General features: G+C 39.8%; 1 protein-coding gene across 3 annotated transcripts; it reads right to left on the bottom strand.

The window, feature by feature from the left end:
• Positions 1-22: 22 nt before the first annotated feature.
• MAP9 (microtubule associated protein 9) lies at positions 23-25938 on the bottom strand. 3 transcript variants are annotated; one of them, XM_054030375.1, is made up of 14 exons: positions 25821-25938; positions 25429-25594; positions 23512-23596; positions 21152-21535; positions 18578-18810; positions 16791-16902; positions 13346-13605; positions 12349-12407; positions 10435-10600; positions 8912-9001; positions 7868-8032; positions 7249-7394; positions 5989-6121; positions 23-954 (listed from the first exon to the last, which is right to left on the bottom strand). In XM_054030375.1, the coding sequence occupies exons 1-14, from the start codon at positions 25925-25927 to the stop codon at positions 832-834; spliced, it is 2229 nt and encodes a 742-aa protein (XP_053886350.1). In that variant the 5' UTR covers positions 25928-25938; the 3' UTR covers positions 23-831. The 3 variants fall into 3 exon arrangements, with proteins under 3 accessions (XP_053886350.1, XP_053886349.1, XP_053886351.1); XM_054030374.1 differs by having other exon boundaries at positions 7865-8032; positions 25821-25937; XM_054030376.1 differs by having other exon boundaries at positions 7865-8032; positions 21152-21460; positions 25821-25937.

Raw genomic sequence — 25938 nt, 5'->3', positions numbered from 1 at the left:
AGAATAGACCTGCCACCATTGATTCAACAAGGACAAAGTTTACTTCAGTTAAATACAGTCAGGACCATTCTGAATGATCCTTTTCTGGGGCTAGCATTATTAGTCCTTTAAACTCGAACTGAAAAAAACCTCAGATATTTGTGCTGTTACAAAAGTCTAAGTTATCCATGCATTCTGTACAACTGCACATTGCAAGTCTCATCATACAGTAAAAGCCTCAGGATTGTTTTTTTTTTCTTTTCCTTTTGCTTAGTGCATTTATTCCCCCTGCCAATCTTCAGGGATTGTTTACCAGTTTGTAAATAATTTGGCTCTGAAGCTATGTTTGAATGATGGTTTAAAATATTTTCTACTTCTTCACCCTGCACTTCGTATAGGAACATACCTAGCATTTGCTTGACCACTCATTTTGGGCCAGATTCTGGCATCCTTACTCAGGCTGAATCCACAGGCAGGCCCACTGACTTCAATGGCACCATTTGTGGGGTAAAGTGCTACTCATATGAAGAAGGGTGTGTTAGAGTCTGGCCCTGCATGTCCTGAACATGAATTTTCACCAAATGGGGCCAACTGATAAAGTTTAACCAAGAAATTAAATGCAAAAAAATTACACAAATTAATCTTTTGTTGAAATGTAATGGAAAAGAACAATTGACCTATTTAGCACATACACCAGTTGTTCCAACTGAGGAGTCTAAAAATAATCACCCTACAAAAGAAAGGATGCAAGAGCCAGTATCAATTCACTTTAAAGTCAGTTGTGAAATATTGATGATTAGACAATGTCAGAACTTTGGACATGAATTTTCCTCACAAAGGACAATGGACATCTCAGTAGTTCCTTGAGGACACAGCTTTGCCAGGTGGACTCCATGGAGGAGGGGTTTCATCCTCAAGGATAACCTGGAGCTTCTTTTGTTTTTTCTCAATCTGGTCTCTCCTCTCTTTCTTTTCCTAAAATTAGAGGCAGTTGTGTCAGAGAAGTACTGTATCAAAGAAAATTAAATTATTACTATTTTACAAAAGATATTAGTTGAAAGTCCATGATGTTTCATGGGTGCAATTCATAAAATGTAAAAAAAAGATGAAAATGGCTGAGAACTTAAACACTGGATCGTAACAGACTACAAATCCCAGCGATGATTGAACCTGGAGATATTTTAAACAAAAAGTGCTCTCTTCACCCTGACTCAGACTGTCTACACTTCATAGTGACACAAAGTCTGAGTGACAATCCTGGAATTGTATTATACAGAAGATATAGAGGTAATGTTAATGTGCAATAGGGAGCTGTGCTTGGAAGCTCTTCCTAGCATCCCTTATAGAAATATAGCTGCACAGCATGAGCAGTGCAACATCCATGCTACCGACTTACATTTCTCCCAGGTTCAGGTGGATGCTTGGAGCTGAGCTATGCTGTGCATTACCCAAACGCAGAGCACAACATACAAGGCATAGCAAGCTAATTTCTGTATTTATCTTCAATTGACTATTCGCATCTTAATGCCTCAAATATAGGACTCTTGAATTCCAATATTAAATACGGTTTTCAATAAAAAAGGATGGCGTTTGATGTCTATACCTTTCAGTGCTTTCTAAATTACTCGGGCACTGTGCTGTAACAAAACAGGTTTTTAACAGTTTAGCTATAACAAATCTCTGTCGTTTTAATGTCATGCTAACAGTGTCATAAGATTCTAATTACTTTTTTTATAGTTTCAAACACAGCATTGGGAAATTAGAACAATGATGTTGAGCAGCATGTTTGCAAAAATAATTTCACGTTATGTGAAATTTTTAGTTTGTTCCTTTGAAAAATATTTATAATTTATTCTTCAGAGAACCGTGGTTTTCAACAGAAATTTCAAAATGGGCAGTCAATGAATTCCCAAACTCTGACTCCTTCTAAAATGCTTTTTGAATTAGGGATGGGCAGTCTGGTTTGGCCAGATTCACATCTAATTATTCCACTGAAATCAATGGAGAGATGCAAGGAATATCTTGGGCCCAACTGATAATATAAGCTTTGAGGTTCCAGACTAGTTGACTTAACTTTTGCCTCTACCAGCTGCTGCTGCTCTCTTCTCCCCACTCCAACGCAAACCTTCATTTGACTGACAAAGCCTAAGCTTTTTGATCTTCAGTCAAGCTGCAAGTTACTTCTTTAGGATTTTCTAAGGGAACACTGTAGTGGTTTGAGGAGCAAAGAGTTTGTACTCTCAAGGCAAAATTTTATATTCTTGTTGAAATACTGAGCTGCATATGAGTTTAGGATGGGAACATACTCTAAAATGGAATAAATATATGATTAGTGCACACTGTTTGGAATATATTCACACATACTGCAGATGTATTTCAGAATTAACTTAATTGCAGTCACTCTGGAATCTGTACTGAGTACAGAAATAAATTTTAGGACTGGTATTTGATATCTAATGATAAAAAAAAAAAAAAAGGATTTATCGTAGGGTTACCATACATCCGGATTTTCCCGGACATGTCCGGCTTTTTGGGCCTCAAATCCCCATCCAGGAGGAAATCCCAAAAAGCCGGACATGTCTGGGAAAATAGGGAGGCCGGGACTGGCGGTGCTCGGCCGGGGGCCGGAGCTGGCACCCCAGGGCCCAAGCCGAGCCGGGCGGGAGACGCCGGGCCGGAGCCTCTTGGCTTGGGCCGGCCAGCTGCCGGAGGGAGCTGCTCGGCCGGGGGGGGCTGGACTGGGCCGTGCCGTGCCCCACCCCAACCCCAGCTCCAGCTTACCTGCTGCCTCCCTGTTTCAGGCTTCCCGCGAACATTTGATTCGCGGGAAGCAGGGGAGGGGGAGGAGCAGGGGGGTGGAGCGTTCAGGGGAGGGGGCAGAGTTGGGGCCCCGTGAAGTGTCCTCATTTTTTTAAAATTAAAATATGGTAACCCTAATTTATCGTATCACTGGTGGCCAGTACTTAACAAATAATATCTTACTAAGGAATTGCACCTTGCTATATGTAACACGGTATTACTGAGTACATGCTGCATAGTATGTTTGTTTAAGGAAAAACCCAATTGCACAGCATATACTCCAGGATGAGCATTAAAGCTAGTCTCGGCAGCTTAATTAAGCATTTCTTGAGGTTTCAGTTCCTAACCTTAATTTGCAATTAATGACTTTTTTTTTTTTTTTTTTTTTTTTTTTTTACAGTTTGAGTGTTTTTGTTTGGCTGGTTTTTAAAGAGAGAATTTGATAAGCAAGTCCTGCCAAGAGAGCCCTTCTGCTATCATCTCTCCCACCCCTCGAACATGGCTAGCTGCACAAGTAATCCTCACCACTACTCACAACCCCATGAGAAATAACTTACCAAAAACCTTCCTCCTCCCCAAATAATAAACAAGAGTGTTGTGTACACACAGGTGTTGTGGGAAGCATAATCAGAATTATGGAAGAGATACAGTAAGAAACAAAACAGCAGCAGCAGCAGCCAGTCATACATTAAATAATGTTTGTTTCAGGGACCCTGTTTCGGGGTAGGTTTAAACTGCAGCTGTGAGCGAGACTCCGAGCCTGGCAGACAGACTTGCGTTAGCAGGGCTCGAGCTAGCATGCTAAAAATAGCAGCAGAAATACTGCATGTCCAGAGGAGACTTGGCCTAGCCACACAAGCTCCAGCCCCGGGGGCTAACTGGACTTGAGAACCTGTGCTGCTGGCTGAGGCTCAATGTTCACACTGCTGTTTTTGCACACTTGCTTCAACAGAACTGAGTCAGTGCAACTTTTCTTCATTTACAACATCTGACAAGACCATACCCCACAGCAGTGTGGTTGCAACATAACGATTTTGTTTTATGCAGTTAATGAAGCATTAGGGAGAAAGATAAAAGGAATAGTAGTAAAGCCCATGTTTCAACACTGCTGAGCACTACTACACCACTACTAGGCTAGATTTCCAATATATAAAATCTTTCAAAACGAGTCTTAAAATCTGTAAAATTATTCAAATTATTTCTAACACAAAAAAATAACAAATCTGTAAAACCCATCTAATTCAATTTACCACAACTCCTACAGCATATAAACATATAAGGTGCATCATTAGATGAATAATGTTAAAAAAACGGGTGTTGCGCAGTGCTAACCCTCAGAATAAGGGCCAAGCTTCTTAGAGGATACATAAACTTGCTATACTATACAAATCTCCAAGATCTGTAGTTTGGAAAGAGTGCTTACTTGAAATGTCACTACTCACCAGCTAGAACCAGGTGTGGTGTCAGTATATATGCTTGCAAATATTTTAATATCCCTACATGCATCTGTTAATCTATTTCAGGTATTGATATGACTCCATGGTATAACAAAATGGAAATCAAACCACTATTGCTATTAAATTGAGTAGCTAAGAGGTAAATAATATCACAAAAACAGAATTTTAATTACTGGACTAACTGTAGGGGAAACAAAGTTATCTTTTTCATGTTAGAGTTTTAGAAGTGTTAACAACGGAAACTCAGCGTCTCCATTTCTAGAGTTTTACATTCCAGGATGGAAAAAGTCCTGTCCATAACCTTCCCTTGAGATAAGCATGCACACAATCAGTGAACTTTATGCCACAGTATGACACTTCAGTAACAAGAGAATTCCCTGTTCTATTATATTTTTATGTTTTTGAAGTATTTAGAGAGGATTTTTAAATTCCTGTTTTGTGCTATCCATAAAAGCTGCCATTTGCTCCATGAGCTGAAAGATTTAATTAATTCTCAAAACTATTTTTCCCTACTGATTGCTAGTGGGAAGAATTAATAGATTTTCATTACGTTACTTGTCTTCTAATAGAACACTTTTTTACTTATTTACCTTCTTACAACTACTGACACCAATAATCTGGGTACATACAAAAATCCTCTTAGTTGCCTAGATAATAAATTGACAACTTGAGTCATACAAGTGTTCTTTCCCTAAATTTATAAAAAAAGTGAAATTTTTACATTCTCATTGTTTTTATATAAGCCTAAATACTGCTCTAGCCAGCAGAGCAAGGATGAACAGAAACATTGGCTGATGTGACCTCCAAAATACAGAGACTTAAGGCACAGCCAAGGGCAAGATTTCAGAAAATGGACAGAGGAGATGTGAGGTGGGGTACAATCTGCTCCCGTTCAGAAGAGCAGCAACAAGCGTGCCAGTTAGGCCCTGATCCTGCAAACACTTGCACATACTCAGCTTTAAGCATGTAAGTAGGTTCTTCACTTTAGTGGGACTATCTGTTTGCAGGATTGATGTCTCAGTATGCTGCCGACAGCATCACCACAGGTGGTGGTGGTGGGGATGGGGCAGAAGAAGCTAGACATTCTCCTAATCAGCAAATCAAACCCTTTGAGAGCACAGTATATGTTCCTGTGCATTAGCTATCTGTCTCCTCGGGTTCCCCTGAGCAGTAGTAAAGAAATCTTGACTTGTTGGTTTTTGTGGGACTGGAAAGGTTCCTAATGACTTCTTCCCACAATAGCACATCAGAGGTCACCCCTTCCTATCAAATGGAGGTAATCTCAATCCTCAATGTTACTGTTCTTATTTATTTTGATTTATACAACTCCCCAAATTTAAAACTGTTTCCTTGAATCTAAATGCACTCACTTTTGCAGCTGGTGCTGCTTCTAGCCTTTGCTGGTTCTGTGCTGTGCTGAGTTGGCCCTTCAGAGGTGGCTCTTCCTGACATTGAATGGGAGAAGAGAAGACTGTACTTTCACTAACTGTAAAATGCAAAGAACTCTATGGCACACACTCTATAGGGAGACTATATCCCATGTATGCCAGATGTCGTATACACTGCACTTTTAAGAGACTTGCTAAAATAACCCTCAGAGGAACTGCATAAAAAGGTATACTACTGCCATCACCTGGCCACTTTCATAACATGATGAAAAGCATTGACGATTATAATTCAAAAGTTATTCACACGCATTATTTGTTAAAAAACACAAGGATAAATGTAGTAAAGTGTGAAAAAATATGTTTACCAGCCATCTTTCATATTCCTCCAGAGCCCTTTTATCTTTTTCTTCCCTTTCAACCTGTTCTATTTCTTGCTGTCTTTTCTCTTGGATTTTTTCTGTCTTCTTTTGTTTTACAAATTCTTCCTTTTTCTCATTCCTAAATATGGAGAGAAATATAAGATACTATTCACTTAATTAAAAAAATGCTGCAAATGTGATTGGTTAATCAAACATCGTGAACAGCACCAGGAATTGACATTTATGTCTACTGACAAATTTGATAACATGGTTTAAGAATAAACTACAGACAAAAAACTTAAAAAAAATCTTCAAAGGCCACCCACATATGCACAAACCCTCTGAACCATTGAGATATGCACATGTATAAGCTGCATTGCCCCTTAGTGTTATTGTAATCCTTGTTTTTCCTTCTCTCTTTCCTCACATTTTGTGTCATCTCTAAAATTAGACTATCACCTCTCCAGGGTAGAAATCAGTCTCACTTGTTCTGTAAAGCATAAAGCACACTTCTTGGTGACATTAGAAAAAAAATCTATCCAGCAGACATGTATCTCATGTAGAATCATAGAATATCAGGGTTGGAAGGGACCTCAAGAGGTCATCTAGTCCAACCCCCTGCTCAAAGCAGGACCAATTCCCAACTAAATCATCCCAGCCAGGGCTTTGTCAAGCCGGGACTTAAAAACCTCCAAGGAAGGAGACTCCACCACCTCCCTAGGTAACGCATTCCAGTGTTTCACCACCCTCCTAGTGAAATAGTTTTTCCTACTGGTACTGGTGAATATACCTGGGTTGTCCAGACATTTGTTAGATTTCCAAGAAACACAATAGATTATATAAAACCCCAAATTGTAGTGCCTGCTTTTTAAATCCAGTGTTACTAAATAAGCATGGGATTGGTAGTACAAGGTTCCATGCTATCTAATGTACCTCACTTTTGATTTGCAACATTCATACTTTTCAAATCATTGGCTTTTCTCGAGAAGAGACTTTCAATTTAGCAGACTGAATAGAAGCTGTATGCCAAATTTTATAAGGTGGACAAATGAGAACGAAAATGAAGCTACCACACTCACATTTGGGAACAATAGGCCTGACCCTGTGAGGAACTAAGCACCCTTCCCTCCCACTGATTTCCGTGAGAATTGAGGATCCTCAGCCCCTTGCAGGTTCAGGTCCTCAGGCCAAATATTCTCTGCAAAATGCTTATACATAAGTGCTGGCCCATACACAGTTATGTAACTAAATCTTCTGTAGCAGTACCATTTATCAACGGCAGACATGCTGTCTCGTTTCTTTTCTGCAATAGCTTCCTCTTCTTTCTTCTTCTTGATTCTTTCAGCTCGTTTTTCCTTTCTACTTTGCTCTCTTAGATATTCTGCTTTCTTTTCTTTCCATTTTTCAAATGCCTAAAGAAGACCTCAAGTTCATTAGCAAAGTTGCATATCATCTTTGTTCCAAAACTTCCCTTACATTATAGATATTTTTTCTTTCCTACCCATCCCCCTTTGGATTGCTCATTCACAGGGTTTTAGCTCCACAAATGATACTGCTACAAGGAGCAAGAAGAATTTACTACTCCCAGCTCCTTAGAAAAACCTTTCTGATGCCAACACGTTACTCCGTTGATTAACTACTTTATGTATAGGGAACAAAGTATTTCACATTAAAAAAAACCTAAATGTCAATAGAAAAAATGTGTGTATGTGCATAGGATGAGAGAGTAGCCCCTGTTACAAAGAAGACAGTCTAGACATGAATTCTCCCAAAGATCAGGGTATTCAGCTCTAGGGGTATGGTTTGGGTCCATCTCTTGTTGTTAACTACATTTTTACTAAGGACTCTCTTGAGTTAAGTATGTCAGGTATAGATTTCTCACTGCCTTTTGAGCTTCTTCTTTTTTCTCTTCATTCTGTTCTGCTGCTCTCCGTTTCTTCAACTCCTCAAGCTTCTTTTTTTCAGCTAGTTTCTTTTTTGCTTCTCTTTCTTTCATTGCCTTCCAGGCTTCAAAAGATGCAATTGCTTCTTCTTTCTTAATAGCTTCTTTCTACATAAGAAAAGTTTATACTTCAGAAAATGTTGCATTTCCTAAACTCTCAAATGTAGTGTTAGCCAAAGAAACAAATGAAAGAAAACTGACTTGCAGAAGACATTCTAAATCAGTGGTTCAGTTGTGATTTCAACTACTGCTCAAGCATGACAAATTTTTGTGACCTATAATATGAGACTGTTTTCTACAAGATTGATAGATATAAAAACTACTATGATTCACTTCTGAAGACTGTGTATAAAAAACAGTTCTTAAATAATAAATTCTCTTCATTTTTCCTAAGGAAGATGAATATAATTGCATACATGTTGCTTTAAATCTAGATGCTTACGTACAGTTGAATACAGAAGAGCCAAGACAGAGCATGAAAATCTTCAGACACATGACTTCTTTACATTTCATTGCTGAAATACAGACTATCCCATAATCATCATAATAAAAATACAAAGATGGACCCAGACTGCTGGCTGCAGTCAAGAAGCATAAAGTGAAACATGAAGGGAGCTGCAAAGATAGCTTTAATTTATATGGCATCCAAGGATTCTAAGGGTGCAGGGAAGCACCAGCTACACCCCTCTTTTCCCTAGCCACACTCCCTGTGGCAGCCACAAGGATTAGGACATATAAGAGCTATTACATCAGCTCCATTCCACATAAACTGGAGCAATCTTCTTGTGGTTCGCTATGATGGATTTAGAGATGCTTGTTGATGGTTGAGGGGTTGCAAAGTGGTCCCAATGAAGGGGATTTCCACTATTTCATTTCTGTGTTTCTTTCCTTTTTTAAATACACCACAACAAATATTGTAATGACATTACTTTAGAGAGTAGCAGTTGGCTAGCTCCTATTTAATCAAATATTTAAATTTAAACAAACCTTTTCATTTACGTTCTTTAAATTTTCTGCTTTGTTCCTTTTAATTCTCTGCAGTTCCAGTAGAAAGACTCTTTTCTTTTCCAACCAATCCTATAAGATTAAGGAAAAAGCTGTAGCTGAAGAGTTTTAAGCAGTAACTAGATCTTGTACCAAAGTAACTGAGTGTTATTGATAAAGCAACATCTGATGTAATGACCATAGGCAATGCTGACAGGATTTTTATATATGAAAACAGAAATAATCATCATTTTATATATGCAAACTATTACTATAGCAATAAGCCCATTTGGATGCGTGAGGTGTCATTTAAACCACATTCTGAGGATCTGCAGCACAAAAAATATTCTGATCAAAGGTTTCAACTTTTAAGAATAAAACTTAAGAAATTAATAACTCTATTTTAACAAAAAGATTTCAGTATGGAAATAAAAGAAAGAATGTGAGCATGGAAGGGCAGGAAAGAAGGAGAAGCTAACTGGTTGATTTACCTCCAATGTTAAAATCCTGGGGGGGTGGAGGGATGGGAGAGCAGAGCAATATAACACTACATCTCAAAATCTTCAATAGGGCGTCAGAAAAATAGTTGTTGGGGAGCGAAGGAAGCATCCCCATGTATACATGTACAAGAATGAGCTGCAGCTAATAAACCTTTTAATACAAAATATCTACAACCACTATTTTAAGTTTCCCCTGGGTGATTTTTGTTTTAAAAGTACAGAATACATTTTAGCCATTTAGGATCTACAGGATCCCAAAATTTAGTAAAAAACTCTAACCTATTATATGTCTAATTCAGAAGTATCTGCAATGAAAAGTCCTCAACCCATTGGCTTCAAGGGCTATAGACATCCACAAAGTTTTAGAAGTGGGTGAGTTTTCAGGATCAGGGTCAAATTTTGTACATTTGTTCATGTGTTTAGTATGTTGTACTGAGAAGCTAAAATATCTTAATGAAGACTATTTGACTTTAGAAAGTGGCTATGAGTCAATGAACACAAAATACTTGAAACAACATGACATTTAGAACCCTTAAACTGTTTAGTTAAGTGAATATGATTTTCCTTATGCAGAAATAACTTATGATCAATAGACAGCTATGACCACAGTTGAGATTTATGCTCATTTTTACTACAGAGGGCAGCAGAATTCAGCTAGATTATGCTGCTCCAGGGAAAAATGTAAGATCTGACATCAAGTTCTTTTTACCTTTCCCATTAAATGTGCCTTTGGAACAGAAAATACAGAGAAAAGAATGTATAGGATACATATTAAAAATAAAAAACAACAAATATAATAATGGAGATCATCTATTGTGTTTAAAAACATTTTGCCACAACAGTAAAATAGAGATAAGTTTGTTTCTTTCTCATCTGAATCCACCCTTTGTAGTGAAGCATAATTTTTTATGAATAAAAAAAGTCTTGATTTAAGAAAGGTGCATACACATATTGAGTATAATTAACAGGCTTTTATTCTTATTGGTAGGATCTTTTCATGCAGGCTTTTGATATGCCAAAATTTACCTGATAAACAGCTGCTCGTAGACTATCTGCTTTGTCAAGCTCAGCACTATATTTTTGTAAGTGTTTATTGTCCAAGACCTTTAATGTTCCCAAGTATTGAGAAGATGTAGTTGTAGATGAAGGGATGGTTTTCCCAGCTTTCTTCAAGTATGTAGAGGACAGAGACCTGTGAAGCATCAATTCATAAATATATCAAAATAAGCTTTCAGTTTCTTATAGTGGATGCCAGGTAGAGCGCCTTCTCATTGAAGTTACTTCAAGATATTGCTTATAATCATGTTTTCACAAGGTTATATCTTTTGGCGGGGTGGGGGGACAAAGAGGAGGAGACAGCCTGAATTGTCCATTTCTGCTTTTACATGGATTTTATCACTACTAAAACAACCTGCAGGACCTACAAAAATTCTGCTAGCCAACCCAATAGAGAATGTGAACTCCACAAACATAATAATTTCAGTTCAAAAGTATTAGAAGCCCTATATGCTTTAATCTAACAAGAACATGTTGAGACAGGTACAAACTGTTACTCCTGAGGGCATTCTGCGCCAAAAATTAAAAATTCTGCAAATTTTATTTATCAAATAAATGTGGGGGAAGCACAGGCCACTGGCTGCACAGAGGTGGGAGATCACTGTGCATCTCCCCCCGGAACATGGACTCAGCAGAGAGGCTGCACCCAACCCTGACACAGAGCAAGGACTGGACCTGCCCCAGAAACACACCAGGGCCTTGCCCCTACGTGCCGGATGCACCAAGTGTGGGCAGACAGGCTCAGCAAAGTAGGGTCCAAGTGTGGCGAGATCCAGGTGTGGGTTAAGAGGGCTCTGTGTAGGGCAATCTGGGTGCGGGTGGCTCAGTGGGGGGGCAGGGGAGAATCTGGATGCACAGGGGCTTGTTTGGGGGTTCTGGGTGCCATAGTAATGGGAGTCTGTCCAGGTGAAGTGGTTGGGGCTCAGCCGGGGTCTGTGTCTGGGGGGGGGGGATAGAGCTCGGCAGGGAGGGTCTGGGTTTGGGGGGTCAGTGGGGGATTTACATGCTGGAGGAGTGGGGCTCAGTGGGGTGGGGATCCAGGAGCAGCTGGTTGGGGCTCGGTGGGGTGGGGATCCAGGTGGCTCATCAGGGTGGTCCAGGAGCAAGGATGGGGGAGACTCGGTTGGAGGGATTGGGTATGAGGGGGTCTGGATGCACAGGGGTTGAGTGGATGGGACCAGCTCCCTGTACAAGGATCCCTCCCCCTGCAGCTGAGGAGCGATGGGTGCAGGAAGCAGAGGGGGTGAAGAGTTTGCAGAGATTCCTGCAGCTGGGGGAGGGATCCTTGTACAGGGAGCTGGTCCCATCCGCTCAACCCCTGTGCATCCAGACCCCCTCATATCCAATCCCTCCAACCAAGTCTCCCCCACCCTTGCCAAGTCCTGCCTCTTGCCCCACAGTGATTTCCTCTCCGCTGGTTTCCCTGGGCACCCGAAACATACTGCTGGGGAGGGTCACGTGACCGTTCTTGTGGCTTCCCTTTGCTTCCCCATCAGAAAGTCATTTTTCTGCAGGGAAGCAAAGAAATCTGTGGGGGACATAAATTCTGCACATGTGCAGTGGCGCAGAAATCTCCCAGGAGTAAAACCATGGGCTAGAGTCACTTGTGGGTCTCGTGGCACAAATAGATGAAGATTTTGACAAAGGCCCTTGGTGGGTCTGATCTGCCAGTGGAGATGTGGAGGGTTGTCACCCTGCAAAAAAGCTGCACCTCCCCTCCTCCAGCACCCTTCCACAGAAGGCCAAGTGTTGGTGACAGGGTGATGATGGGTGTGATGAATAAGTGGCCAGTGTGTGTCGATCATGCGTATCTTACCTTTCTGAAGAGATCATATCAGATGGGATCAGATTGTAAACATTGACATATCGGTATTGTTTACTTACCTGCTTGATGAAGAAGGTCTCACTTTTTGTGCAAGTGTCTCCTTATATTCAAATTGTTTCTAACAAACCGAAAAGGAAAAATAAAAATATTATACCTGTCAAACAACAAAACCAGTTCTGCAGCATATACTCTGGAAATGTTGTATCAGAGGCTTCGTAAAATACAGGAGTGCAAAATATGAATGCAAGGAAGGTGAACAAGTATTTTCTGCCATTCTTTGTGCTTATTATAATCAACAAAATGTAGCCAAGATGAAGTCCAGCATGACCTTATAAATAAAAACCAAAATAAAGTATACCATAATCTCCATTATAGTACTTTACACAGAAACATCACTATTTAGTCGGGATTACATTTTAAAAGTGTCTTAATATAGAAAGAGAAAGTAGATAATACAAGTAATTAATAGTAACTGTATACTACCAGAGCACTGAACAGTCCTAGTTATGGACCAGGACCCCAGCATGCTGGGCTCAAATAGAACAAAAAGACAGTCCCAGCCTTAAAAAGCTTTCAATCTAAGTATAAGTATATTCTCTTTTTGCCTTGTACTATAGCTAACACTTACCATATGCATTATACAAATCACTGGTGTGAACAGCACTTAAAACATCATAAATTAAACCTTCCGCTGGCATATTCACCTCAACTGATCTAAGCCAGTTTATACCTCCTAAAGATCTGACCCGGTTTATTTTAAATTCTTGACGTGGATTTAAATAAGGCCAACAAGCCCAAAGTTTTGTACCTTTTATTTGTTTTTAAATATTCATTGAATGTATGTTCCCCTCATCTTCTCAAAATTGATGCTATTTTATAACAGAATCAATATCAGAAACCAGGCAGTAATGGGTGGCTTCTAATATTGATTCTATTATAAACTAAAATCTGTACATATACAAGATGGAACCAACAAGTTTCATATGATAACTTTTCATTGAGGCTTCCAGGTCTTTATTATAAATTATGATACAAAATTATATGTTTAAAAGATACCTTGTCCGAGTCCTCTGAAGTGCTCACTTCCGCCATGTCTTCAGATTTATCATTCAGTGACATTTCCTTTATGCCATCAGCAATGAATTTCTCTTCCAATGTTTGCAAATTTTCTTCAAGCTGGTCATCAATTGATTTTTGTAGTTTTTTAGTTTTCTCATACACTGTAGTCATCATTAGTTCTATCACGGATGGGGATTTTCTGCCATTATTCTCCAATTTCAAATCCCTGCAGTCATCATCTACTGTTTGATCCTGGGCTAAAGCAAGTCAAAAAACCAATATGGGAGTTGAGAAATGAGACATCAAGAGATGTAATTTTTAAGAAAAAGTTTGTGGTTCATTAATTGAGATATTTCTATACAGTACTTAAAATATTCATGTATGAAAAAGCTCATTAAGCTTGATACAAGACAAATTATCTTCTGTATACTTTAATGACTTACAAAAGTATACATAAAATCATATTACAAGTTAATATTACTGCTGCAACAAATGTATTTTTTTATTTTAAGGCAAGTTGCAGCAGTTTTGAGATAAAACAGTTCAGCAAAACTGTAAACTTTAGTCACCTGATCAGATCCAGACAAGTTTCTAACACATGAAATAACAGCAAGAAACATTTGGATCACATCAAGAGCTACTCTGGCGTTCACTGAAGTATTACAGAGGTTTTTGCAAAACAATGGCAGAAAACACTTTATATGCTATTTCTGACTCAGATACACATTTTCCCCTTTGGAACAGGAAAATTTTGCTAAGTAGCTGATGGCGGTTTTTTATGCAGGACTTAAAAAATACAAATCAAAGACTAAATGTATGCCTCACTGGAATAATCATTAATTCGCATTCATTTTTAAAAGGCTTTAAACAGGTATTCCTAATGTAATTTACACTGTGATAAATATAGGATTTCTATACCTGTAAAACATAAAGACAAATATCAAGAGAAGCCATAGTAACTCTCAAGTTACATTCCTTTGCACATTTTTGGTGGAATTCTGAAAGGAGGAAGTGACAGGGAATTAGCTACAAGATCACTGCAGCTATGCAGCTGGGCCTACAATTTGGAGAGTGATCTAACGACAATGAATTGGAGATCTCTGTATCCTATAAGGCTTCTATAAGGTAACATTTGGACAAGTTCTAATTTGAAGGTGTGAAAGCTAAATCACTGGAAAGTCCAGTGTACTAATGAGAACTCTAATTGTGCACAATTTCTGCATTATTATATAAACAAGTTTCTGTCTCCTGTGGTTAAGTAAAGTTTGCATATTTTATTTGCATATCACTTTCCAATTATAGATATTAGAGGAGTTTTACAAAAATTAATTAAACTGCAACACTTGCCATTGTCCTATGGAGTTAGTGGACAGGGCACTGGACTGCAAGCTGGGACACCTGGTTCTATTGCTAGCTCTGCCACTGATTTACTGTGTGACTTTGGACAAATCACTTTACTTCTGTGCCTCAATTTGGAAGATGGAGATTACAGTACCATCTTCCCATAGTGCTTTGAGATCTCTAGTTGAAAAATGCTATAAGACAACCATGATTATTGTGATATCTTCCTTGCCAGATCAGACTATAGCACTCCCTCTTAGAACCATTCCACTTGTTCCCCCATCTATAGACTACAGTATCAAGTTTACATTTCTCATTTTTCTCTTTCAATGCCCTGAACAAATCTGCCCCAGACTACATCTCAGTATTGTTTGTCTGTCATATTTGCCCTTCTTCCTTTGCTCCACAAATGTCCTCATCTTCACTATTTCATCTCTTCCTTCCATGCATGGAAAAACTCTCCAATCAAGTACAACAGGGCTCACCATCCTCTCCATGTTCAAAGCTGTCCAAAAGATTTGCTTTACCATAATGCCCACAAGCATTAACTCACATCAAATGTATTCTTCAACCCAAGAGTACAAATTAAATATAGATATTACATGACACTTTCCAGTCATCCCTCAGTTTATATGTTATATCCTTTTTTCAACCCTTTGTCCATCTTGTCTACATTGTAAACTTTTCAGGGCAAGGACAACTACTTTTTATACATATTCTATAACACACAGCACAGCAGGGCCCCATTTAAACTCTATTAATTTCTTCTATGAGTCCGCCTGTGCATCTTATCTATCTGTGTCAGTCTTACAGATCGTAAACTCTTTGGGGCATGGATTCTCGGTATGTCTGTGTCTTGTACAATGCAGAAACAAAGAAATATTTATCATCCCCATTTAAGCAATAGTAAACAGAAATACAGAGAGGATAAGTAACTTGAGCAAGTTCACAAAACCAGGAACAGAATGCAGACATTGTAATTTCCACAAGACCATCCTCCCATTATACATGAAATGGTGACCAACAGTTTATCTAGTCAGTTGGTAAGATAGATCTGTGCCTGGAAGGGGTGAAGGAGGATGAGGGACATTTGAAGGCAGATGGAGATTATTAATTAAAGGAAGTAACTAGGCTGGAATGGAGAGGGAAATTCAGGAGCAGTAGTTTAAGTAAGTCTCAAAGATGTTTAGACAGTGTTAAGTACACAGAATATGAGCAAAGGTAGGAGCTCATTTCTCAAACTTTAGTCTGTCTCCCTAAAAAGAATGTTTATCTAGTTCTTATGTATCATGCTTTCTGACACTATTCAGAACTGCTTGTAACAAAGAACCTGCAAACAACATCAGTTATGATTTCAATTTGTTAATGTAACTACAGTAAACTTCCAGAAGCCACCTTAGGTTATATCAACACTACACACCACTTTCAGCAGTGTGAAGTGTACATGTAGTTACACACCCCAGGGAAAAGTAGGCTGTGTTCACACTGAGGTGTGTAGCTACACATGTCAGTGAAAGGCTTTGGCAAGAGGGAGGCAGCTGATGCCTCTCCGCTGCCAGAACCTTCCCCCCACTGGGGGGAGTCTTTCCATGGAGGAGAGAGGCTCCAAAGCAGGAAGGCAGCAGGACACTATGCTGCTAAAAATAGCAATGTAGATAGGAAGGCTCAGCTTGGGCAAGTAGAAAATGTGTAGGGTATGTATTCACATACCTATCCACATCCTTTCGGTATGTCTTTACTCGCCTAAGTCATGCCCCACTGGCTACACTACTATTTATTTTAGGGGGGCTACATGGGTATGTATGCTATAGGCCACCAAGAGCGGTGCGTAGTGTAGATGTAACCTTATTGATTACTCCTCTGCAACAAACTGAGACCAATAATACATAATAATACAGCGGAGATGCATATTGTAGCTAGTCTCAGATTTCTAAAATAAACTTGGGTTTGGATCCACCTCTATCAATGGAAACAGACTACACTGACATCACGGACAGTAGTATCAGGCCCTTAAAAGTTGCTTATACTAAGCAATTATATTATTTCACTGGTTGCACATATTCAAGTATAATGCTTCTATATGAAGTATATTGATTTCTACCTTTTGAAGGAGAGCCTTCGCCACACATTAACAAATTGGAGTCTCCAGATGTTTCATCAGCTGAATGAAAATGAATAGGGAACGGTGGTGGAGAGCTTGTTAGCCATAGACCCTTAAAGCAGAAAGTGACAGGATAAGCAACATGAACAATTCACACCAAATCAAGATCAGTTAACTTGCTTCTAAAACAGAGTTTTCTATGCAATATTTATTTAAAGTTCCTTAAGAAAAATATGGCTACTGTTTAAATTAAAGGAGATGTAAAGGTAAACAAACAGATTTTAAAAAGGGGGTAAACTCACCACACGTTAAGGTCAAATCCTGCCCTTAATAATGAAACAGATGGCTTGTCTATACTGCCCCACAGTTTGGACTATAGGGGCGTGAAAAAACGTGATGTTAATGCAAACTAGGAACCTTTTAGTTTGTGCCTGCAACAACCACACAGGGGAGATACAGCATAGGACTTTGGTGGGCATTGCTAGTAACGCCCCCTTAGTCCCAAATGTGGAGCAGTAGATATGGCCAAAGAATAGCAAAGATGATGTCAGCTGTACCGTCTGCTATAAGAATCCTGCAGGCACAATTAGGCACTTTCCCTATGGCAGGACATAGCAACAAGAAGTAGTGTTCAACCTGCTGCTGTTCCTCTGAATACTGCTGATAAGTAGCATATATACTAGTCAGTTTGAGACTCAACATAGGCCACTACCCTTCCTCTGTGGAAAGGTTCTGCATGCTGACATGGTAACTAGGTGTACTGCCTAGAGCATTTTTCTATCTTATGGAGGAAGGATTCTGTCCCCATGACCTTCTTTCCACACTATCATCCACCAATTTTGAGAAAACAAAATTAATGCAGTCATCTTTAGGTCTCTGTTCACAGCATAAAGAAATCTTTACATACAACTTATTAGTCATGTTACATCGGTGAAGAAAAACGTGCATGAAAAGGGATAGAACTTTTTTTATAACAACATACCTCTAGGCTTGGAAGGATTAGATTTTTACTGGTAAATGTCAATTTCACTGTGCACACACAAATCCACTACAAATATTTCCATCAATAATAATAAAAATTTACAGATAGGTAAAGTAAAAAAAAAATGCTGTTGTTTGTTTTGTATATTTAGACATATGATGTTGACAATTTATGTTTTAATGGCTATAAAGCTTTAATGTTCTGAACCTTAAGGTCTACTGTGATCAGATAATTACTGTCTGACCCCCCCACCACATTGTTTGACTCCATCCATAATTTCCTGCAACAGTGAAAATTTAAATAGGTAAATACAAAAAATTGCTTAAAACCCATAATTTTGCAAACTATGAAAAACTAAATCAATAAAAATTGGAAAAATGCTTTAAAATAAACAATGATATTATTCATTGAAATTATAAAAAATAAAGATCAAATTCTGCCAATACTAATGACCTATAGTTGAGAACTACTTTCTTGTAGATCAATAAAGAGATACAGCAAGGCAACAGAATGCTCAAAGTTGCAGATGTAGGAGACTATTTAACACAGAAGCTCCACTTTTTCAATCCAAGGAGCAATGCTGCTTGAAAACTTGATTAAATGTACCTCTTTCACCCTTTCCCCACCCCCTATTTTTTTTGTTATGGAAAATGGTATCACAATCACAGGTGAATAAAAAGGGTGTTTGGAAAAAAGCCTCTAATGTAAATTATGTTATTCCACAGTCTAGAATAGGTAAAACATACATAGAAGAAAAATAATAGATAACTATGCACAAATATAATAGATACAATAATTCTCTTACCTCAGGACTAGGGCTTTCAGCAAGTGCCCTTTTCTCAGATGTTGTTATTTTGTCACTCAGTCTAGTCAGGGAGGATGGTGCAGAAAATGAAGATAATCTGTAACTAGAAGAAGCCTTATCTTCTGCCCTGGCAACATCTTTGTCTTCTACATGGCTGCTCTTTCTTAAGACACTTCTTGGTTGAGGTGATGGTTTATAATGATCATCCAGTGCAGAAATACTGACATTCTCAGCTGACAATAAATATTGTTATTTCAATATTATCCACTAAAGATATTTTATTCAGTCTGGAATATTATTTTGTCAGTTTAGGTTTGAGTAACATTTTCAGGTGAATCCCTATCTTCAGTAAATAAGCAGCAGTCACAGCAGGTCAATGACCATGATATATTACTTTAAAAAAATGAAGTGTCCTGAGGCTCTTACTACAATGAAGATGAAAACAAAACCAGAACAAATGCAGCCAAGTATATGAGAGAGATAGTTAAAAAACATGTCTTCAGAAATGTTAACCAAGTTTTGAAGCTTTGAATGCAATGTAAAGACACAGGCCAGAAGTTCATCTTTGAATTTATTATGTTCTCTGTACATATTTAGATATACACTTTGAGTATTATACTTGGGTGTTTATCTGGGGCCCAGAAGACAAACCTAATAGACTGGATAAACCTAATAAAGGCAGCAAAAACAGCATCAGTCTAATGCAGCACTGTTGTGGGAAGACCTTCCATTGTGATCCTTCTCTATTCTTTTTATAAGTCTACTAGACTCATTACATAAACCCATGTGCTTCCCTCTACTCAGGGCAGAATAGATCAAATGTGTGGGGAAAAAAATAAATGCAGTGAGAAGGGTGGTGGGAGGGGCCAGGTGATTACTGGGATATTTGCCCCCTTCTATGCATCAATCACTGGTCCTTTTGTAAAAAGTTCAGGGCTCGGCAGTCACAAAGAAATAAAGTGTGCTGTCAAGGAACAGGGTGAAGGAACCTGGGAACAGCCACTACAGTCAGCATTTTCCCAGACAAGTTGCAGAGCCTTCAAAGCAGTGCTCAATTAATGCCTTTTTTCAAGCAAAAACTAATTTTCCCCAATCCACAGCTGTCCCCAGGCAGCCAGTGGCAGTACAGCTATCCTGCCTAACATCTTTCACAAGGACTAGATTCATTCAGAAGAGAGAGAACACTGAAATGTGTTGCTTGGTGTGCTTCTCTGCATGCTAACCCATATCCAAAATGAACTTCCAAACCCAGAGCTAGCCATGGAAATAGTGGTGTCTGAGCATTAGGAAGTAACAGTACAATTAGGGTGACCAGACAGCAAGTGTGAAAAATCAGGATGGGGGCAGGGGGTAATAGGAGCCTATATAAGAAAAAGACCCAAAAATTGGGACTGTCCCTATAAAATTGGGACATCTGGTCACCCTAAGTACAATGGGTGTGCTTAGTGCCATTTTCTAAAACATCATTTCATAAACCCTATAGTGCAAACAAGGGTGAAATTCATCTCAGTGCACAGGGCTCATCAAGGCCATCCACACTGTTTAAACACTAATTAAACTCTTAGTGGGAGGAAAGACTTGCAAATAAAGTGAATTTGTCCTCAAGCCATTAGAATATCAAAGAAAGAGGCCAAGTTTATCCTTCATTAGAGGAAGTCACTGACCAGAGATTAGATCAAATTGCCTAAACATGAGATAATTTAAAATTGGTTGCCTGTTGGAAAAGAGAAGCAGGTGTCTGTGTACTCGCTTTTTAGATAAAGGATGTCTGAAATTTTGTCTGTCCAAAGAAAGATTTTCAGATTAAAGTACCTGAAGCTTTGCTGCCACCATGTGTGTGTGGAAGTGGGGAATTACAAAGCGTTTGCTACTGTTTATCACACACCACTCATTGCTGTTTGCATTTTCCCATCATTAATAGTAAATGGGCCATGGATTTATCTCAAGATAAAATATCATTGATATATGGCAAGTTAGTGCATGGCAAACCAGGGTCTGAATCAACAGCGCACAAGCTTGCCACGCAGTAATGTCACTTGTGGACACTGCTACAGCATAAAATCCCAGAGTGCGGCTTACCATATAAACCTCTACCCCTATATAACCTGTCCTTGGGAGCCAAAAAATCTTACCGCGTTATAGGTGAAACCGCGTTACATCAAACTTGTTTGATCCGCCGGAGTGCGCAGCCCCGCCCTACCAGAGCACTGCTTTACCGAGTTATATCTGAATTCGTGTTATATCGGGTCGCGTTATATTAGGGTAGAGGTGTACTACTCTCTGTTCTCTCTTTCTGATATAGTCTATCATATGATTTCAGCAATCTTCTATTTGCCTAGAATTTGTCAGTTTATCTAGTTACTTATGGCAGGCAGTTGCAGAATATTAAAAGGAGCACTTAAAAAATTAGTTAAAACCTTGATCCTCTTTAATATCAAAGATATTGAAACCACAACCTATACTGAAGTCTAAATAATTCTAACATTATTTTCATTTCCAACATTAGATTCATTTAAAAATATTATAATACGAATACACAAATAGCAGCAACAATATTCAAGTGCCTTTTTTTACCTGATGATATATTTTTGATTCTGTGCTCCCTTAGCTTTGGTACTGGTTTGTTTTCAAATTCATGTTGAGTAATTTCTTCTCTTTCATGTTGCAGTACAGCCATATGTGATTCATTACAGTAGTCACCTTCATTACCATGATAAGTTAATTTTTCAATGAATGAACATTCTGTTTCATCTTCTCTGTCACCACTCAAGTTTTGGCTTTTCAAAATTGTCATCTGTTGATGTTTCTCTTCATCTAATAGTGAAGTCAAGTCATCAGCAATTTCACTTTTCAAAAGGGCCTTTTTCTGAGTAGTCTCATCATCTGAGAGGGTAATATCAAAGGCAACTGATTTCTTATTTGTGTTTTCAACAGCTGAATTATTTTCAGGAAGTTCTTCTAGAATACCCAAAAACAATGTATTTTCATCAATTTCTATATTAGATTTGTATTTGATGTATAAAAGGGATACAGCAATCTCATATTTTATACCATAAGAAAATTCTTTGTCCAGTTCTGCTCTGGCCAACATCTCTGACCTTAACTCCTATTATCTTGCCCCAATTTCACCAATCTTGATTTACTTTGCTTATTTTTCCCAGTCCTGTCGCCTGCCTTTTTCTATTCTGAACCCTATGCACAGAATGTCCTCTCATCTTCATTAGTTAATTCCTGCCATCACCAGATTCAAGTTCCTTCTAAAAACCCACTTCTCCACTGCTACAAGAAGTGAGTTAAGTTAAAAAAAATATTTCAAGCAGAAGAATAAAGATGGACACATACTATAAAATGAGCAAGCATGGGATCTTATTACGGGAACTTTTGTGATTCCTCATGCCTCTCTATGTTACACTCACTAGTTGTGTCCACTAGAAATTTACATTGTAAACTTCGTAAATAAGACATGGTCTTTGCCCTGTTCTGTACAACACCCCTAAGCCAGGATGGCCTTGGGGTGGACCACCCGGGCAACCGCCAAGAGGCGCCATGGTCCAGGGGGGTGCGCATAGCAGCACAGAGGTGCGTGCTGCTGGCGTAAAGTCAGAAACTGCTCCAGGCTGGCAGCGGAGCAATGCCTGGCAGGGGCTCCCAGATTTCTCCCTGCTTACTCCTGGCGTAGGAACCTGGGTGGGTGAGGAAGTGATGATGAACAGATACTGCTTGCCCCCCCACACACATGTTCCTCCACGTCCTCCTAAGGGGCTGTGAGGAGGGGAGCGAGGAGCAATACTAAGCGCTCCGTGCATCCAGGTCACTTTCCCCACCTGGGCTGTGCTGTGAAGCGAGCATCAGGAGCTGCTACTTTCCTGCTCTCTCCTTACTCACCCCAGGTGGGGAAAGTTTGACCTGGATGCACGAACCCTGACATCGCTCCTTGGTCCCCACCTCACAGCCCCCTAGGAGTACATGGAGGAGCAGCATTTGGGGGAGCAAGGAGCAATGGCAGCTGCTCCACACATCCAGCTCAGTTTCTCCACATGGGTCTAGGAGGGGAGTGCAGGGCTTAGGGGCGCAGGAGGGGGGTGCAGGGCTTAGGGGCGCAGGAGGGGAGTGCAGGGCTTAGGGGCGCAGGAGGGGAGTGCAGGGATTAGAGTTGCACAGGGGGTGGGGAGCACGGGGAGCCCACAGGGCCCAGGGCAATGGGGGGCACTAACAGGGGCCAGAGGTAATGGGGGGTCACTGTGCCCATGGGTGCCAGGGACACCAAAATACAAGTTTGCCCAGAGCGCCATTTCCCTAAGGCCGACCCTGCCCGGAAGTATAGTTTTGATTAAGAAACCTGTTTTATAGAACCTTGCCTGTTATTACTATTTGATCTGAGTTGTTTCAGATAAAAAAAAGGGGGGGGGGGCGCACTAAAGAACACAGAAGTATCAAAGTAACGTGTCAAATGCAGAAAGGGACTTGCTGTGAAATCTGTCTGTAAAGGAAAGTCTGGGCCTTTGCACATCAGTGTAATCTAAAATATCTGGCAGATATGGTGAGTAAAAACCAGGTATCACATGTATGCAGTGTCTTAAAATTACACTGTAATGTAATGTAATGTAATTTATGACATTTAAAAGGCCAAACTTCCTTTAAAGAGATAGGACCCCAAGCAGGGAGGCAACTGATTCATTAGGGCTTTGTCTGTAGAAAAAGGTAAAAAAATCCTTAATTATATAGACCCTAAATTGAGGAAAAACAAAGGTCCAATCTTGCACATTCTGATGTCAATAGACTGGAATTCTGGTCCTAACTTTATAATTTAGGAGTAGTTGTAATGTAGAATCTTGGTACATTAAACCGTATTAGCTCCAAAGGATTTTTAGTGATCTATCAGCAAAGGGTGAGAGGGGGAAGAACACAAACAAAACCGCTGCTATTTAACATACCATCTTCATCACTGTCAAAGTCATCTGAGTATTCAGCAGTTTGCTGTCTTGCTGCACGAGCAGAAATTGCTTCTTGTAGCTCATTCTGAAATATTTTAATAGATAACTTTTATTCAAAAGGAAAGATCCATTATTTCAAGTTCAACTCTCATTCTTCCCACTAACAAAAAATGTTTTGGGACAGTAACAGATCTGAATCTTTGGGAGTGAGGGGGAGTGGGTGAGCAAACTGGTGTAGTATAGTGTCTCCCAACATTTTGAAAGCTGATGCACCTTTCAGGAAAACACCACCAATTGGACACCCTCTCATGCCCCACCCCATATCCTTGCCATCTACTGATAAAAGTCTATGCATCTTAGTTTATATATCTTTTGAGTAACACCTCCAGCCTCTTTGAACTTTGTGCTCCCTCTTCCCGAGTGGACTCTTTGGAAAATACTTGCCTAGTTAACAAGTCGCTTGACTGGGAGTCAGAAGACATGGCCTGTTTCTGATATTGCCTGCTGTGTGACATTGGGTAAGTCACTTCAGCCCAGATCCAAAGGGACTTAGGAGCTACATTGCTGTCACAAGGCCTTACTTTTAGGTGCCTTGGAAAACACTGGAATACACAAAGCCTGAGTTAGGTACCTAGACTCCCTATACAATGAATGGGGAGAGATAAGCATTTAAGATCCACAAAAGCAAGCATATTAGGCAGCTCCCCTCCTAAGCTAGTCAATAGTAGAGAGAGTGTTTTCTTGCTCAAAAATTACCAGCCACTAGCAACTTGGAAGCAGTTAGACCCTCCAATAAAGTGCATATAATCTTCATTAATGTGCTTTCACAAAGAGGCCACATAGATCTTTTCAGGTCCTATAAAATCTAGCTAGAAAATACCTACATCATCTACTGCCAAAAATAAAGGATCTGATGATGGGTAAGTAAGGAACAAATAAATATACACTACACGAACTACACAGCAGATGACTGAGGAAAAGAAAAACTTTGTCTTGAAGATATTTTGTGGTGGTTTTAAGATCTCCTGTTAGGTGTGTAAAAAGAACAGGAGTACATCTGGCACCTTAGAGACTAACAAATTTGCCACAAGTACTCCTGTTCTTTTTGCAGATACAGACTAACACGGCTGCTACTCTGAAACCTGTTAGGTGTGTGTATATCTCCTAAACCTCAGTCACCTGCTGTGTACTTTGTTACTAGACAGGACTCATCTTCTGTAAACATCACCTCCAACCTTCAAAACTTAAACCCTGATTGTGCAAAGATTTATGCATGTGCTGATCTTCAAGCATATAACAAATCCCGTTGATTTAGAAGTTAAGCATGTGCTAAAATCTTTTCATGACCAATACCAAAGCTATTGTATCAAACTGGCTGCATGCAAAAGTTACCCACCGAGGATTTGTAGTCTGAAGTTCCTTGTTTTTATTAGTTTAAAATAGATGTTTTACTTTAATTGAGGACAATTATTGTGTACATTTAGGAGATCAAGAAAACCTCAGTATGATTTTTCTAAAGAAGCACACAGAAACTAAATGAGAATGTCAATTCCACTTTTAAGATAGGAAAGTGTATGTGTCTAAGTTTTTGCTTTTCTGGCATATTGACAGCAGAGTTGTTTTTGTTGCTAATCTTAGTAACACAAAGGCCAGGTCTACAGTAGAAATTTTAGCCAGTATAACAATATTGTTTAAGGGTGTGATTTTTGGTGACATTTCTACACTGGCAAAAACTCTACTGTACTGTATCTGCATAAAAGTGCTTTTACTTCACTTGCCAAACTGGTATAGATTATCCTGGTAAAAGCATGGTTTGTTTTACTAGGATAAGCTGTACCTACGCTAGGAGGTTTGCCAGTTTAGCGAGCGTAGAGTTGGCTGATTTTTTATCAGATAAGGTGGGATAAAATAGTTTACCTGAAAAGTGGTTCTTCTGGAGAACTTGGGGCTCTTGGTATACGCTAAAGTGGTGCCAATATCTTCATCAGACATGGTGGGGAAAAGGTCTGGAGAAATGACTCTTATGCAGGTTCTCCTCGTTTTCACACCCTCAGCTCTCCGATGCAGTGAACTCAAATCTCTCCTGAGGGTTTAAACAATGGACCAGAGTGATTAAAGCAAGGATCTGTCTGTCCCTCCGCTCGGGCTGCCCCGGGGCGCTGCAGGACACCGGCGTGCGGCGGACTGCGCCCGCTCCGGGCTGGCGTGGGGGACACGCCGCCCCGGGCAGGTCTGCGCTGCAGGGCGCACTCGAGCTCTGACCCACTGAAACCCAGCCCCGGGGCCGCCCCTCCACAGACGGCTCCCACCTCCCGTGGCTGCCTGTCCCGTGCCCGCGCGGGCCCGTCCGAGGGGGGCTCGCTCTAGGCGCTGCGCAGCGGCCGCTCCGCTCCTGCCGTCGCCGTCGCAGCTGCATTGACCGGAGAG

The sequence above is a fragment of the Malaclemys terrapin genome, chromosome 5 (genome assembly GCF_027887155.1).
Source record: "Malaclemys terrapin pileata isolate rMalTer1 chromosome 5, rMalTer1.hap1, whole genome shotgun sequence".
Lineage (NCBI taxonomy): Eukaryota > Metazoa > Chordata > Testudines > Emydidae > Malaclemys > Malaclemys terrapin.
This window is presented reverse-complemented; position numbering and strand designations above follow the sequence as displayed.

What these genes read in the sequence shown, in the direction of transcription:
- MAP9 (XM_054030374.1), bottom strand. Translation starts at nt 25,927, where the DNA reads ATGCAGCTGCGACGGCGACGGCAGGAGCGGAGCGGCCGCTGCGCAGCG. An exon ending in CTGAAAGCCCTAGTCCTGAG is followed by an intron (nt 16,903 to 18,577) that starts GTAAGAGAATTA and finishes TTCTGCTTTAAG; the next exon opens with GGTCTATGGCTAACAAGCTC. An exon ending in AGACCTTCTTCATCAAGCAG is followed by an intron (nt 10,601 to 12,348) that starts GTAAGTAAACAA and finishes GATGCTTCACAG; the next exon opens with GTCTCTGTCCTCTACATACT.